Genomic DNA, 14,854 nt, shown 5'->3' with positions numbered 1-14,854 from the left:
GGAGTGATGGTTAAGTCGGCTTTTTTAATCTGGAGAGTATGTCTGGGTGACACAGGCCTCAGTGAAGACATTCTCCATGCTTGTACATAAGGACTTCCCCATCCTGGAATTGTAGGTAATTTGGAGTAAAACATAAAAGATAAGTCAGCATTTTCTAACCTCAGCTGAATGTGAATGAGTGTTGCAGGCTGAAGCCTCGAATTTCTGGCCTTGGTGCCACGTTATATCTTTGCATAGCAGTTCTGGCGTTTAAGCAGCTGCCTCCATACCCTTCATCTCTGGCTGCCCATTTCTTCCTCCCCTTATCGTCAGTTTTGTTGCCGTGCCTTTTGTGGGCTCCACTGGCACAAGGTGTTAACCTAGCTTCAGGAAAATGTCGGTGGGAATGGAATAAATTGGAAGCGAGAGCTGTTTAAGTTGGCACTTCCCACAGAAAGAAATGTATGTGTAAACACGACCTTAATCTCAGCAAGCGTTAAGTGCTGCTTAACTAAAGATCAGCTCAGGCTCAAAGCTGCGGAGGCATCACTTTATTTGGGGTTTGGATCCTGGGTCTTCTTGCTCAGAATTTTTCCACTTTTATTGATCTTGTCTTGGCTACTCTTTGTCATTCTGCCCTGAGCTTACAAGAAAAACAAACCCAAATCCTAATTTTCTTTTCTTGTACAGTCTTTTCAGAGAAGGGTGGGTCAGGTAATTGATGCTCTGTTTCAAGTCTCTCACAGTGCCTACCCAAGCAGTCTTTTACCAGATTACCTCTCTGTTGCAGTGAAAATTTAACCTCTTTCTTTACCTAGGCACAGCATACTTGGAGATAAATGAAGAAATTGGAACACAAGGAGAAAGCATAAGAATATGAAGCACATTTTTTTTTCTGCCCTTCAGTCTTGCGGTTGATGCTTGAGCAAGCTTAATTGGGGAACCCTTCATCTATATTATTTGAGGTTTTGTGTAGTCTCATGAGCTGGAATATTCTTTTATTATGCTTTTTATGTGAATGTGTGCACATGAATGCACCTGCGTTGTTACGGTGCTTTTGTGAATGCTTTTAGACAAAATGATACAGGTAAGACAAGTTTGGTGCATTGCAAGAGAATTACTTTACAGACGAGCTGTCTGAACAGCTCTCCTCTGGCTCAGAGCATGATATATAAAGTGTCATGTTCTGCAGAAGAATTTTCCATCATCTAAAATTCACCTTGCTTCTTGTATACAATAGATACTGTCAAAGTAAGTATCTTACTGACTGAAGGAAAAAGTTTGAGGATAGATAGGTGAGGCCTCGTTACTAATTGAGGTGTTCTAATGATTTTTAAAAAATATTACACATCTCATGCATGTGAAAATTTGAACAGACATTGGCAAAAGCACTGTTTCTGTTTGGTAAAAATGGAATATTTAGAGGCTGAGAGCCTGCATGCAGGGAGGGAACAGGGTCATAACTTCTGGTGTACCTGAAGTATGAAGTGAAACTTCAAGTATGTTTTTGAGAATCTATCTGTTTAGATAGTCTGGAGCATCATCTTTTGTCCTGCAGAACCTGAATTAAGGATCTTCCCATAGTTGGACTTCATCCTGCTCTGTGATGTTATTTTTTTAAATTTTTTTTTTTTAATTCAGTTAATACACAGAGGTGATTTTAGTGCAGAAATAAGATGCCACTCTAGCAAAGTTGATGTTGGACTTTGTGAGAGGAAATCTGAGTAGCATTGATAATATAGTAACTGTCAGAAATCTCTCTCCCCGCCTCCACTTAGTATTGCAACATCTTAGCCTCCAGTTCTCCTTCAGTAAGGTCTGAATAGTCTGCATTTCTGATTTTTTTTTTCCCCTATGCTGTCTTCTCTTAATGAAGGAATTTTCTTGGTCACAATTTGCAAGTTCGTTGCCTTTTGTCTATTAAAATCGCTTTACAATACTCGGCATACTGTATTGACATTAGCAGATTGGAAAAAAATTTAACATATGGGAAAAAATAAAATTCATTATCCACTAACATAAGTCCATTGAATTGTTCTTTTTCACATACTGTTTTGTTCACCTCGCTGGTAAGCTTTAGTCTCTTTTGGGAAGGAATCCTGTTTTCTTAATTAGAAACTACTTTGGACAGTGTTAAATGCTGCTGGAAAGAATCCCAACAAGCAAATTCTCAGAAAGTATTTAAATCCTCAAGCTTTCATTTTAATGCAGCACAGTAACTATGGCAGGAGTTATGTCAGGATGAAACTCTCCCTGCAGACAGGTTCAATGAGGCTTCTGTTTTTCTTTCTCTGAAGTAATCTGTTTCTGGCTCTTCCCAAAGGAATGATATTGTACTGGACAGGTACGGCTTTGCTTCTGGCGTGTTTCTGACCATCCTAATAATCTCAAAAATCTCAGATACAGCTAGGAAATCTGTGTCTCGCTTTTAGCTATCTAAAGCAAATAGACTAGGTGTGGTATGGTCATGCTAGGATAAACCTGTGGGAAAATGTTATTGTTTTCTGAACAAGCTTCAAGGAATGGAGTCTCAAATTACCGTAATTGAATCTTGTATCTTGCAGTTGTGGAAGGCTTGCTTATCAGAGGAGAAAAAGGTATAACTGATACAGGTGACTGCAGAACCTCCTTCTGTAGGATCCTTTCCAGCTTTAATTTTGGTGGCTTCTTTGTGTAGCAAAAATAAACTAGTCAAACAGGGTGGGGAAAAAAAAGAGTAAAAATACCATTTATACCAATCAGGAGCTTAATGTAATGAAGTGATAAACTGAGCATCAGGTTGATGTCCTAGTAATATGCATCTTCAGAAATTGCCCTGGGCCATTGAAAGTTGGTTTTGAGCTCTGTATATACCAAGGTGGTGAGACAGGTTTAAAAAATTTAATTTTAAGGTTTTATTTTTAACCGTGCAACCTTTTTTTTTTTTTTTTTTAAAACCACAGACATCTCTCTGACCAAGAGGTAGTAGCATTATTGGACAAAATGAATATTTTCCCTTGTGTTTGAAGAGACAGCTTGTCGTGGTTTAGCCCCAGCCAGCAACTACGCACCACACAGCCGCTCGCTCACTCCCCCACGGTGGCATGGGGGAGATAATTGGAAGAGTAAAAGTGCAGAAATAAGATGCCACTCTAGCAAAGTGGTTTCTTGGGAAGACAGACGCCATAACTCCGAACGTCCCTCCAGCCCTTCCTTCTTCTTTGTCCCAGCTTTATATACTGAGCATGACGTTATATGGTATGGAATATCTCTTTGGCCAGCCTGGGTCAGCTGTCCCAGCTGTGTCCCCTCCCAGCTTCCCGTGCACCCCCAGCCTGCTCGCTGCAGGCCAGCATGAGAAGCTGGACTGTCCTTGAGTACTTAGCAACAACTCAAAACATCAGCACCTTATCAACATTTTCTCATCCCAAATCCAAAACATAGCCTCACGCTAGCTTCTATGAAGAAAATTAACTCTACCCTGGCTGAAACCAGGACAAGCTTTAGAGTCTAACCAGAATGAATTTCTGTGGAGTATGGATCATTTAGGATTTGAAATGGCTCTGTTCAGCAAATTGTCTTCTACTTGTATTACTATTACTGTTACATTATAATGATGATGATATTATTACTCTTATCTACTCTTACTCTGCTTTTGTTTAACTCCTTAACAGCTCTGACTGGAATTGTATGCCCTTCATGTTTGGATTCAGGCTATTCTTCAGCAGATAAACGTATACCTCCTTAAAAAGAGGTTTTTCTTTTTAAAATCCTACCTACTAAAGACTCCTGCTATCTAAAGGCTGAGAGTTCATTCATAGCTTAACCTCTTGCGAACTGTTTATCTTCAAAATGAGTTACAGAATAAACATTAAACCTGTTTTCTTTTTTATTAACAGGAGGAGTCTCGTATCCTCAGGGTAAAGGTGGTTTCTGGCATTGATCTAGCGAAAAAAGACATCTTTGGAGCCAGGTAGGTGTTCTGCATTGACTATTTTATGTGTTCAAACAGAATAAACTTAGCAGAGCAAAGACGCTTTATAATCGATTGTTCATAAACGTGATGAGAGATCCTACTACTTGATTGCAACCAACACGAATTATGGGCTGTGTGTTGGCAAGAAAGCCATTAATCCCGGCAGCAGCTGTTGACGCCCTCTCCCACCGCAGGAAGCCATTCCCCGAGTTCACCGTCTGCCTCAGCTCTGCGAGCGCGCGAGGAGCAGCTCAGACTTCGGCAGTATTTGGCAATGCCTAAAGCAACTCCCAGCTATCTCCCCGTATGCCCCACATAGTGCAAGGAAGACCAAAAGCCAGCAGTACCCTTGTCTTATTTTGAGGAAGCTCTGCTTCCCCTGCTGGCTTTCAGTGCCAGTCTCTCAGGTGCCAGGCGTCAAAGTCTGACTTTGTAGCCAGACTGTGAATTGTCTTGGTCTTGGGTGCCACTCTTGCATTTCCTAAGGGTGGTACCTTTTGGAGAGAAAGGCAATAAAAGCATTTCTCCTGTTCAGCTTATGCCATGAGAAGGCCTGCAGTAAGTACTAATGTAGAAAAGAGTTCAGGGTGAACTGCGATGACTTAGTGCTTTTCTGTTAGGCTATGGCAAGTCCAGGTTTTAATTCCAGTTGAGCCTTGAACCACCTTGAGTTTTAAACTGGGGACTTGAGAGGGAAAAGAGAAATTTTTGGAGAACATAAGGCAGTCTTCATATGATTGCTTCCCTGTTCATCTGCATATGAAAAGATGGGGCAAACAGACCATAGCTTGCGCTGGTCTTTGGCCAAAATAACAATTGTCAAACAAGGAAACTGATTTTAAACAGTCTAATGGAAAGATGCGGATACAGTCACTTTGTACGTTCTCCAGTCTTCTGTTTTAAAAGAATTAGTCACAGTTGTAGGAATAGCTTTTCTCCAAGTCTAGGCTTGCTGTGCAGCAACTTAAAGAATCAAATCAGATAGCAATTGGGAGAGAAGCTGGTTCTGAAGCCAAAATGAACCAGGAAGCATTAATTTTTAATGTGTTTTTTCCTGAAGGTTAATTCAGTTTTGATGTTCTTGCTATCTCAAGCCTAAGTGTGAGGAAATTCTTTACTGCAAATGCTCCAGTGTACTTATAAGTTTTTTGTCAGTTTGAAATTAGTGGTATCCATTGTAGCTTTTATTGAAGTGACTAATTTCTTAATGTATAAATGAGCCTCCGTGTGGATTTTCCTGTATTTCTTTAATGATGCTTACAAATTGTTCACTAGCTTGCGTATTTAATTTCAAACTACATGAAAGCAGCAATTAAAAGTTTAATCAACTTCAATTTTTTTTGTGACGTTCGCAACAAACATTCCTTTGGTAGCTGTGTGCAGAACATGGTAAGACAAAGCTTTTTTTCTTTCCCTAAATTTGCTATTTTGAAGAACAGCTTTTGATGCTGACCATAAGCAACAAAAGAAGCAGCCATTATGTAGATGCAGTCGGACACACCGTGCTTGCTGAGGAGGTCCGAGGTAGTACTGTTAATAGTGTCGCTGGGTCGCACTATAGGAGTACTACTGCTTGCTCACGGCATGAGCGTCTGCCTCATAGACTCCTGCAGTTGGCGTTGAGATGCTGCAGTACCGAAATAAGACAGGAGGAGCAAATGAGGTGGGACTAAGGTACAGAGAAAACAAGATTTCTATTGCAAATACTGACCCTAGAATTGCCATATTTATGTGCTAACTTTTGCTTTTTCTAGATCTCGTTTAATTTGGCCTTTTCATACAATTACAGATTGTTGGTTTAGTTGATATACTTAATTGGCTGGATTTTATTTCTGCATTACTTCCAGAGCTTTAAATTTTAGGACTTCTTTTGAAAAAAGCAAAGCTAGTGGTTGGAATATTGAATCTTCTCATTAAGAGGAACTTTTATATAAATATTGAAGTGCAAATTCACAGAAGTAATCTGAGAGAAGTGGGAATCTTTTTAGTGTTCATTTGGTTTGTTAAAGGATACATTGGAATCTTTGCAGCTGAATCCCTGGCATTGTAGTATCTCCTTCGGCCATACTTCTCATAGAACTTTTGTAAATATTTAAGATGTCGTGTTCAAAAGAACTCCTAAAATCTGCTTAGGAATTGATAAATCGTAAAACTACCTTTCATCTTTCAAAATGCACGAGGTTAAAACTAAGTGAAATTTGAACGGAGTTCTATTGATGTGGCCCTTAAATATTTAAGTAAATTGGTCTCAAGTCAGTAGGATTTCCATAAAACCAGAGAGTTAAAAACATATTCCCAACTTATGTTTTTAACTTTGTTTTAAACAGTTCTTTAGTAAAAGTTGAGACTGACAGCATCATATATTATAAACTTAGTGAAATGCTTGTATTGCTGTGTTGGCAAGCTTTCAGAAAGTCTTTTTTGGCTAAAGTTCCAGTTAAATTTTTCTGTTTGTTTTAGGGGCCTTGCATACCTCCCTGAGATATTAACATTTCATGCTGCTTGAACCTTAGGTACGATATAAGTTGCAGATAGTATCACTTTTGAGTATAGCTGCCCAGAGTGTGTTGTGTAACAACTATGCCATTAACAGCTCTGTTGAGGATCAGTACGGAGTAGATGATTAAATTGTCATTTGGAGTGGTGGAGGAGAAACATGTAATGTTTGACCTAAGCAAGAGGATGAGGAAAATTTACGGGCATTAGAACTGTATACGTAGGTTTTTTGTAGCGTATGTTCAGGATCCCTAAAAACCAGCAATAGCTAATCCTGTCTACATGAGTTCTCTCGGCGTGGATGTAGACCCTGACACATTGTTTCCCCATTAATAATTTCCATGAGGTCACAAATCTCTTTCGAGTTGATTTTTGTGATGGTGTAACTTTTAGCCTGCAGCCTCAGGCCAGTACCTGATGTGACAGTAAATCATTTGAACCTGTAAGTGCAGTGGGTGCTGGCTGCGAGGCGGCGTGCGGTTACCGAGGCCCTTGTCAGCAGAGGCGGCAAAGGGTGAAATAACCGAGTGGGCCGTGCCGAGGACCTTCTTGGTAGGTGCAGAACACCCCTTGGCGCACCCGGTGGAGCGGCCGGGGGAAGAAGGAACAGCTGAGCTCTGCGCTCTCACTCCTGAATGTCCTCTCCGCACTTGTGACAGAAGGTGTCTCTCGCAGCAGCTGGTCTCCTCTTGAATCTTCTGGCTTCCCTCATTCCTGTCCTTACCTGCAGCAGTTGGAGCCTGCCTGCCCCAAAACTCCCTTTGCTGCCCTTGGGAAGCGACCACCCACGTGTCCTCCCGGAGCCTCCCAGCCCCGCGGGAAGGCGGACAGGAGGCTGCGGCCGCGCCGGCAGCGGGGTTGGGGCTGAGTCTCCCGGGCGCCCACGCTGCCTGCCAGGCTGCGAGGGAGAGGAGAGGGTCTCCTCCCGCCGGGCCAGGGCGCGCGTGGGGGGAGCGGCGGCCCAGCGCTGCGGCGTCTGGTGGGGCGGCCGTCCCTCCTGCACGGAAGGTGCCGGGCCGGCGGGGAAAAGCCGCTGCGCTGTGGGTGTGCGTCAGCAAGGACGACACGAAGGAGGCACAGGAGCCAGACTGAGGCAGCTCCGCACAACGAGCAGGCTCTGTTGTTGGAAACATGCAGATAAATAGGCCTTGCTTTGAAAAATAACACTTGAGAACAGAGGAAAATGCCTTGTGGTTCATCCCGGTGTAGATTTGGACAGAGTTGACTTACGGCACGCATTGTGTGTTTGCCGCTGTCATAGCAAAGGGAAAAGAAGTCGTCAGCACCCAAAGGCACAACAGCGTGGTCTGGGGGTTTTAACACACTTGTGGTATCCCGCGTGCTCTGAAGCGGTAGGATTTCTGTAATGTCGTTCATAACCGGCACTTCTGGACAAGTACATGGGGGTTTTGCCTCTTCTCAGACATTAAATCAAGTGTTGAGGACAAGTTCCTGATCTTTGTAATATCCTTTTTGGGAGAAAGAAGGTCGAGTGACTGCTAAATATTTTAGATAGTTATGCACTTTAGAATGAGTTAATCTAAAATAATTTGGAAACTTGTTAGAATTGCAAAGTTACAGCCCCAGCAGTTGATGTGTGTCTTCATGGTAGAGTCACACAGGGCTTAATACTGGGGCAGAATAGTAAGTTACCGTGTAGCTGTGAAAGATTAACTACAAGGCATACATTGTGTTTTGCATCTCTGTGGGTTTTCCTTACCATTTTTAATCAACTTCACCATTATGAAACATTGCCTGTAGGCTTGCAGAGTCTGAAAGCCATTTGTTGCCTGATTAAATCCAAGGACAATCTCTTACCAGTGTAGAGCACTGGAGAAACTAGTATTTTTCTTCTGAAGACTGTAACAATAAAGAAAACTCAACGCTTTTGATTTTGCTTTTTTTGAAGTTCTTTTTGGCTTATGAAATCATTTCAGTAGTAAGCAATGATATAGAAGAGTTCAGAAATTTATAGGATTATGATTACAGTGACACAAAGTATACTAGAATATAGAATGAAATAGTAGCTTTGAGCAACCCAAGGTGATGGTTAAACATGATGCATTTCATCTACATAGTTTTAGTTGAGGTGTATGTAAGTGGCTAATCAGTGTAGATACAAGTTTTTTATAACCTGCTTTGCGTTTTTCCTGTAAAATTACAAGTCTTTGCATACTGACGGAGACTAGATACTGCAAACTGGAATTTTGTGAATTTAGCATTAGCTTTGCATGCTTAACTCTGAAAGACACAATCTTGTTGCTGTCTAGTGCATTGGCACATACATCTATCACCTGACACATACTCTATTCTAATATAGGCATTATTATTTTACATTTATTTCCTTTTAATCCCCCCTCAACTTCTCAAATGTAATGTCTTAATGAATTCATCTAGTATTTGTATTCTTGTACGTAGTTAAGTAATGCAAATTATAATGTAGTTAATCTTAGTTATGCAACATACGGAACAATTATTTATTACTATTTTGTTTTTACTCACACATTGGGAATGGCGCTATGAGTATCATCACGGCTGAGGCTGCACTGTGCAAGTCATTGCACGCAGTTACTGCCTAGAGAGCCCTGGAGTACAAGATGAAATTTCCTCTCCTGAATATCGTTACATATTACTGAAATCTAAGTAGAAGTACGACTCTGGTGACTCGTCCTGTTTGCTGCGCACAGTCTGCCTCAGTGGACAAGTTTATATCTTTCCCTGAGGGTATGTCCAGTGTGGATTTGGGTTTTTGATTATTTTATTTTCCCCTACTTGTAAAAAATAGAGGTAAGTAAAATACAGCACGTCTGAAGGTAGCACTGGGATGGCCGTCGGGTTATTTGGCACAGAGGTCACGTGCTTCTTACAAATACAGTTTCTGCATACACACACAAATGCGCTCACAAGTGATAACGGTGAGAAGGAAATGCCTTCTGGTTGTTACTGGTTGTTTAAAGTAAGACAATTGGTGTGGATGTTCTTACTTAACAGTTTTGGAAAGAAGGGAAGAATTGTGTGTATACTGTAGATGGGTATATCTGATGGAATTTCCAAGTTGCTGCTTTTGCCTTCTAAATCATGAAGTAAGTGGAAATTGTGGCTGTCTGGAAGTTGAAAAAGGTAAATTGCTTTTCAGTTAACATTATGGATGTTTTTCATTAACGGGAAGCTACATTTCTAATGAGATGAGAGCTTGTTATGGGTTGCCTCTGGGTTTATTGCTTTTACCTGCTCTTTTCTGAAAAGCCTGCAGCCTGAAAGGCGCAGCCCAGATGCAAGCCTGTTTTCTGCTCTGATTTCCCGTGTCTAGGGTCAGTGATTTAGCGGTAGTGGTGTTAGTGCTAGGTCATGCAGGCTCCAGGCAGCTGGTGGTATTTCAGGTCATACCGTGTACCCCTGTTGAGAACAAGGCTGCTTGAAATGTGGCTGAATTCTTTAGTTCCTGTGTACGCTGTTACTGTGGGCTGGCAATGGAAGGAGAGCACCTGTGCCTGTGAATGTGCCTTGCAAGAAGACCCAGATAGCAGATGCTTACCTTTTAGCTATTCTTTTAAGAAGAAAAGCTATCACTTTTCTAGTCCAGTTCGAGTTAAGGTATGTCCTGTTTTAACTGATGGAAAAATTCTGGTGACAGTTATACCCCTGGAACTATCTCCCCTAGCGAGTGTGCTACCTTGGAACAGGGTTTTAGCCTGTTCTCCTCCTCGTACTGATATCTCCTTTGTCAAGCACAGACAAATTAATTGAAGTGAGTTGCTCTCAAAAATTAACAATTTTTTGAAATAGTCTGGCTCATAATGAGCTGCCTCTGCAGTGCCTCACAATAAAGTGCTTGACAAGCGCTACCCGAGTGAGCAGGAGCACTGCCTCTGCTGGGTCTTTAATACCCAGCTCAACAAGGAAGGGGTTTTATCCATAACTTCTGTTTTCTTTGCAATTATTTACTGCATGTAAAAATAGACAAAACTCAAACTTCTGAATTATTTTTTGTGGTGGGCCTAATGAAATGGATTTTGACACCAGCCATTAGTAAAAAAATCTTACCCAGTACAATGTTACATTAACTGGATTCACAGGAGTGATTTTTTTGGAAAAATGGTTCGGTAGTGCAAAATGGCACCTACTGCAGAATGAAAATACGTCATATATCCTGTCTGCGGGGGTTCCTGGAGGTGGAGCAAAGCTGGAGAGTTCTGTACTGCAAACCTCTCAAATGACCGAATTCAACAAAGCCACTCAACTAGATGGCAGTTGCTCAAGTAGGATAGAGTTCATACTGTGTTTCTTTTTCCTTTTTCTAGTCAAAGGGGAAAAAAAAGTATAGAAAACCACTTTTCTGCTGGCTTAAGGCTTTGAGAAATGGAATATTCAAAGCAATACAAACCTTCCACTTTTTGAGTTTTGTGCAATGCCATTGATAACTAAGTGTTGAGTCTTACCCACGCTTGCTCTCTACCTCTGCTTTGTGCCTGCTGTAGCTATTTAATTTTCTCATTTGCCGTGCACTTGCTATGTTTTGAGGGAGCACTGGGCAATGCAAGTTGAATTTCACTAGAACATCTTGATTTGTTATGGTACTTCAACAAAAAATAAGAATCAAATAAGACTTTTTATTCTTGAGAACTTGAATGAGTGCTTGTAAGTAGGCATTGGGATGAAACTGTCATGAGTTCTTATCACCACTGTCTTTACTTTTTTCTAAATGATGAATGATTCAACATATGGCTGTTACAGTATTGCATTGGAGGGGGGAAGTTTACTGGCAACATATTCTAAAGGACAGCTCGATTTGTGATAAAAAAATGACAGTTTTTCTGGTATAGTAGAAGTGAACATGTTATTTAGAGTAGGGAGAAGGGAAAGAAACCGATTGAGCTTTGTTAAATCCAAACCAAGCTGTACTTTGGAAGGCAAAGGAGTAAAAAAAAAGTTCAGAGGCTGACAGTAAAATACTAGATGGTGAGGATGTCCTGAAGAAAGCAGTATCTTTGACAAGGTAGCATCTGCATTGCTTAGCTTCAGCTATCACACACAGCTCGTGCTTTACCTATTAAATTAGTATGCCTAAATAAAAACTACAAGGCAGTCAGAGCAGCCTTGGGCAAATGCTGCGATGAACTCATTCAGTGCTGGGTCTAAAGCAGCTGTGCCTTCCGGCCTGGAAAGGAGGATGAATGGACCAAATGTAGTCAGAGGTGGTTGTTTTCTGGTTGTAGCTGTTGTCGGTGGTGGTACATCCTCAGTATATGCGATATATAACCTCAGTAATTGCAAGAGCCGGAGTGGTCTCCTTCCTTCACACTCCTGCTGTTCAGTAAGTCCCTTTGTACTTTCTTGTCTTGTTATGCTTCTCCTGAGGGATTTGCAAGATTCACGCTCAAATAATGGTGGTATCGGGTAGTCCTGGGGCATACCCTTTACTGTGTAGCAGTTCTGCTCAAGACATTATCGGTGGTGGTGTTGAAGAAAGGTAAGGACGCTGCAGTCTGTGTATTTGCAAGCACCAAAAAGCCCACGTTCCTGTCTGCCTGCTCCAGCAGCGCATTTCGTCCCTGCACCGTAGTGTGACCTTGCTCTGTCACTTTACCTGCAGCTGTTCGTAGGGTGACTGGGTTTACACCCCGGTCTCACGGGCGTGACGGAAGGGGACAGCGACCCACGATGGCGGAGCGAGCTAGGAGCTCCAGGCATGTACTCTCAGACTATGGTCACAGCGAATGGTTCAGGCTCCGCTTCAAGAAAGCATTTGGAGGGACGGCAAAACAAAGACTTGTCCCAAAATGTATGACTGGAGGATAGTAGGGGGTGATGCTATGAGAAGAGGTTTAAGCCTGCTCAGAAGAAATAATCGCATAATAGGTATTTTTATTTATGAAACCTCAATGTTGATTTTGCTTCGTATGGGTGAGTGAAATGAGAGAGTATTAGGCGGCCGAGTGTGGGCATAAGGTGTATCAGTATATTCATTAAATTGGTGCAGTGGCTTTAATTGTGGGCAGGGAGGCTCCCCGCAGGGTGGGTGTGCGGTGACACCCATGGGTGATGCTGGCCAGGAGCCAGCGAGGCCGGAGCTCCTTCACTTTTGGTAGCTGGCAGCAGAGGGCACCAGAGAATTTCCTCAGCGTCTGCCACGCACTGGTACTCTGATGGCTTTGGTGGAAACCAGGCTTTCATGTTTTTCTCCGAAATCAGCAGGGTTTTATCCATTTTCATGTATATATATTATGTTCTTCAGGATGCACTGGGCATATATTTCAGTAGTTGTAAATGGAGAAGTACTGCTTATTCAAGTATGCAGTCTTGCTAATGAATAAGCGGACTTAGTAATAATTCCTGAAGTTTATAATGTCACAGTGAAAAATAATTTTCATCAGATAATTGCTCAGAAGAAAAGTTTCTCTTTTCTTCTGTGTGATGCTAGAACGGCAGTCCCTCAGACTCGGAGAAGCTTTCTTTTGTGGAGTTTTTCTTTTGTGTGTGAAGTATTTATTTCTGTCCTAAATTTTCAGTCCTGGGATTGTGCATATACATTTAAGGATGTCTGGCATTTTAGATTTCAAATGGCTTTTATCCTATTTTCAATCTTTGTTTAACGAGAATTAGTGCTTATGTTATGTTGGTGTCTCTTTCTCTTAAACCTTTGCAAATCTCCCAAATGACTTGAACATGTTTTACTGCTCTGTCAGCTTTTCACTGAAGTGCCAGTGAAACTTCACTCCTGTAAACTCAGAATAATCTATTGTAATTCAATATTTCTTTTTTCCTTTCAAAAAGGAAGATTTTCTTGTTTTTTGAAGTAGTAAACCGAATTTTTATTACAGAAACAAGATAATGGCAGGCATTTTGTTTTTAAAAAAATCCTTCTTGGAATCATAGGCTAGTCTGTGGGGCCAAGTAAAAGGAAGGCAGAAATGATTGCCTTAAAAGAAGAAAATACTAAAGCATCTTGTGAGGGAAAACCTTGCATCTTACATTGCAAAATCAAGTTGCTGCTCAATCATTAACTTTTAAAGCTTTGCTTAAGCCTTTCCAGTAAACACTGCAGCTTACTGAAGTCAAATGTTGTTGATAACTGAACACATGTCCTTAAGGTGCTTGGTACCTCTCCCTGGGCCATTCGGAGCATCGTGAACAGAACTAGGTGAAATGCCATGTGAATGTGATGGATCCACGGCTCTTGACACCAAACGGGGTGGTTACATTGCTCATACAGGGATATGATTAGACCTTTCGGACAGTGGGGTGGCTGGGGATTCCCTCCTTCCATGCTGCTCTCCATCATCCTGCTAACTGACCTTTCCGGGCATTTTGCTCTCAAGCATTGTCCTGGTTTTAGCCAGGATAGAGCTGGTTTTCTTCACAGAAGCCAGCGCGAGGCTGTATTTTGGATTGGGGTTGAGAAAATGTTGATAATGTGCCGATGTTTTGAGTTATTGCAATGTACTCAAGGACAGTCCAGCTTCTCATGCTGGCCGGCCGGCGAGACGGCTGGGGGTGCACGGGAAGCTGGAGGGGACACAGCTAGGACAGCTGACCCAGGCTGGCCAGAGGGATATTCCCTACCATACGGTGTCATGCCCAGTACATAAACTGGAGTTGGCCGGGGTGCGGGAATCGCTGCTCGGGGACGGGCTATCGATCGCCGGGTGGTGAGCAGTTGCTGTATTGGACATCACTTGTTCTTGTACGTTCCTTTGTGAGTATTATTATAATTGTGATCGTTATTGTTTCCTTGTCTCTTGCTGTCCTATTAAACTGTTTTTTATCTCAACCCACGAGTTTTTTCCCAATTCTCTGCCCCATCCCACTGTGGGAGGGGGAGTGAGCGGGCAGCTGCGTGGTGCTTAGTTGCCGGCTGGGGCTAAACCACAAGCAGCACGAATGACCAGCTGAGGGCTCTGTGACTTTATTTCCCATCCTGTCCTTTTCCACAGCAGTCTTCCCTCCACTTCCCTGAGGTGTGAAGGAGGCCCTAAGAAACAGAGCTGGATGAGGTTTCATAGGAAGCCAGCGAGCAGGCCACAAGTCAAGGGTCATGGCTAGGAAGTGGTATTTCTGCCAAATAGCTTATTTTCTGTGTATGGAGCTATGAATTAAGTATATTCCTACCAGCTGGTGAAAACACAAGAATGGGTTTCTGGGCATGTCAGTTTTCTGGACTTCTCTCCTTTTCCCAGGCTCATTTTCCCATCTGCAATTACAAATTCAGACATGTCTGTGTTGATAACAAATGTTATCAAAATGTTGGTGCACGTCATGCCTCTCTTGTCCGAGGCACATGCCATGATTTTGGTTTGGATCTCTCCTGGGTGTCTGGCCTTGAGCCCTGTGCTGCCTCCCATTTCTCTGTTCACTGCCTGTGCCGCATGCCTGCAGCAGCGACTGCATGTCCAGCCTGTGAAGTCTGCAGATTTCTTCAGTATA

At 42.2% G+C, this 14,854-nt stretch overlaps 1 protein-coding gene across 3 annotated transcripts in view; it reads left to right on the top strand.

Moving 5' to 3' along the window:
- Positions 1–14,854, top strand: part of LOC309415755 (E3 ubiquitin-protein ligase NEDD4-like) — a gene marked incomplete at both ends in the record, with an annotated part of 209,308 nt that overhangs the window by 44,417 nt on the left and 150,037 nt on the right. For all 3 annotated transcript variants that reach the window (XM_082013361.1, XM_082013360.1, XM_082013359.1), the window contains one exon: positions 3,858–3,931. In XM_082013361.1, the coding sequence (XP_081869487.1) occupies positions 3,858–3,931 (74 nt within the window). The remainder of the gene's footprint in view (positions 1–3,857; positions 3,932–14,854) is intronic.

This window comes from Phaethon aethereus (genome assembly GCF_964289735.1).
Source record: "Phaethon aethereus genome assembly, chromosome: Z".
NCBI classification, from domain to species: Eukaryota; Metazoa; Chordata; class Aves; order Phaethontiformes; family Phaethontidae; genus Phaethon; species Phaethon aethereus.
Note: the sequence above shows the minus strand (reverse complement) of the source record. Positions and strands in the feature narration are given on the sequence as shown.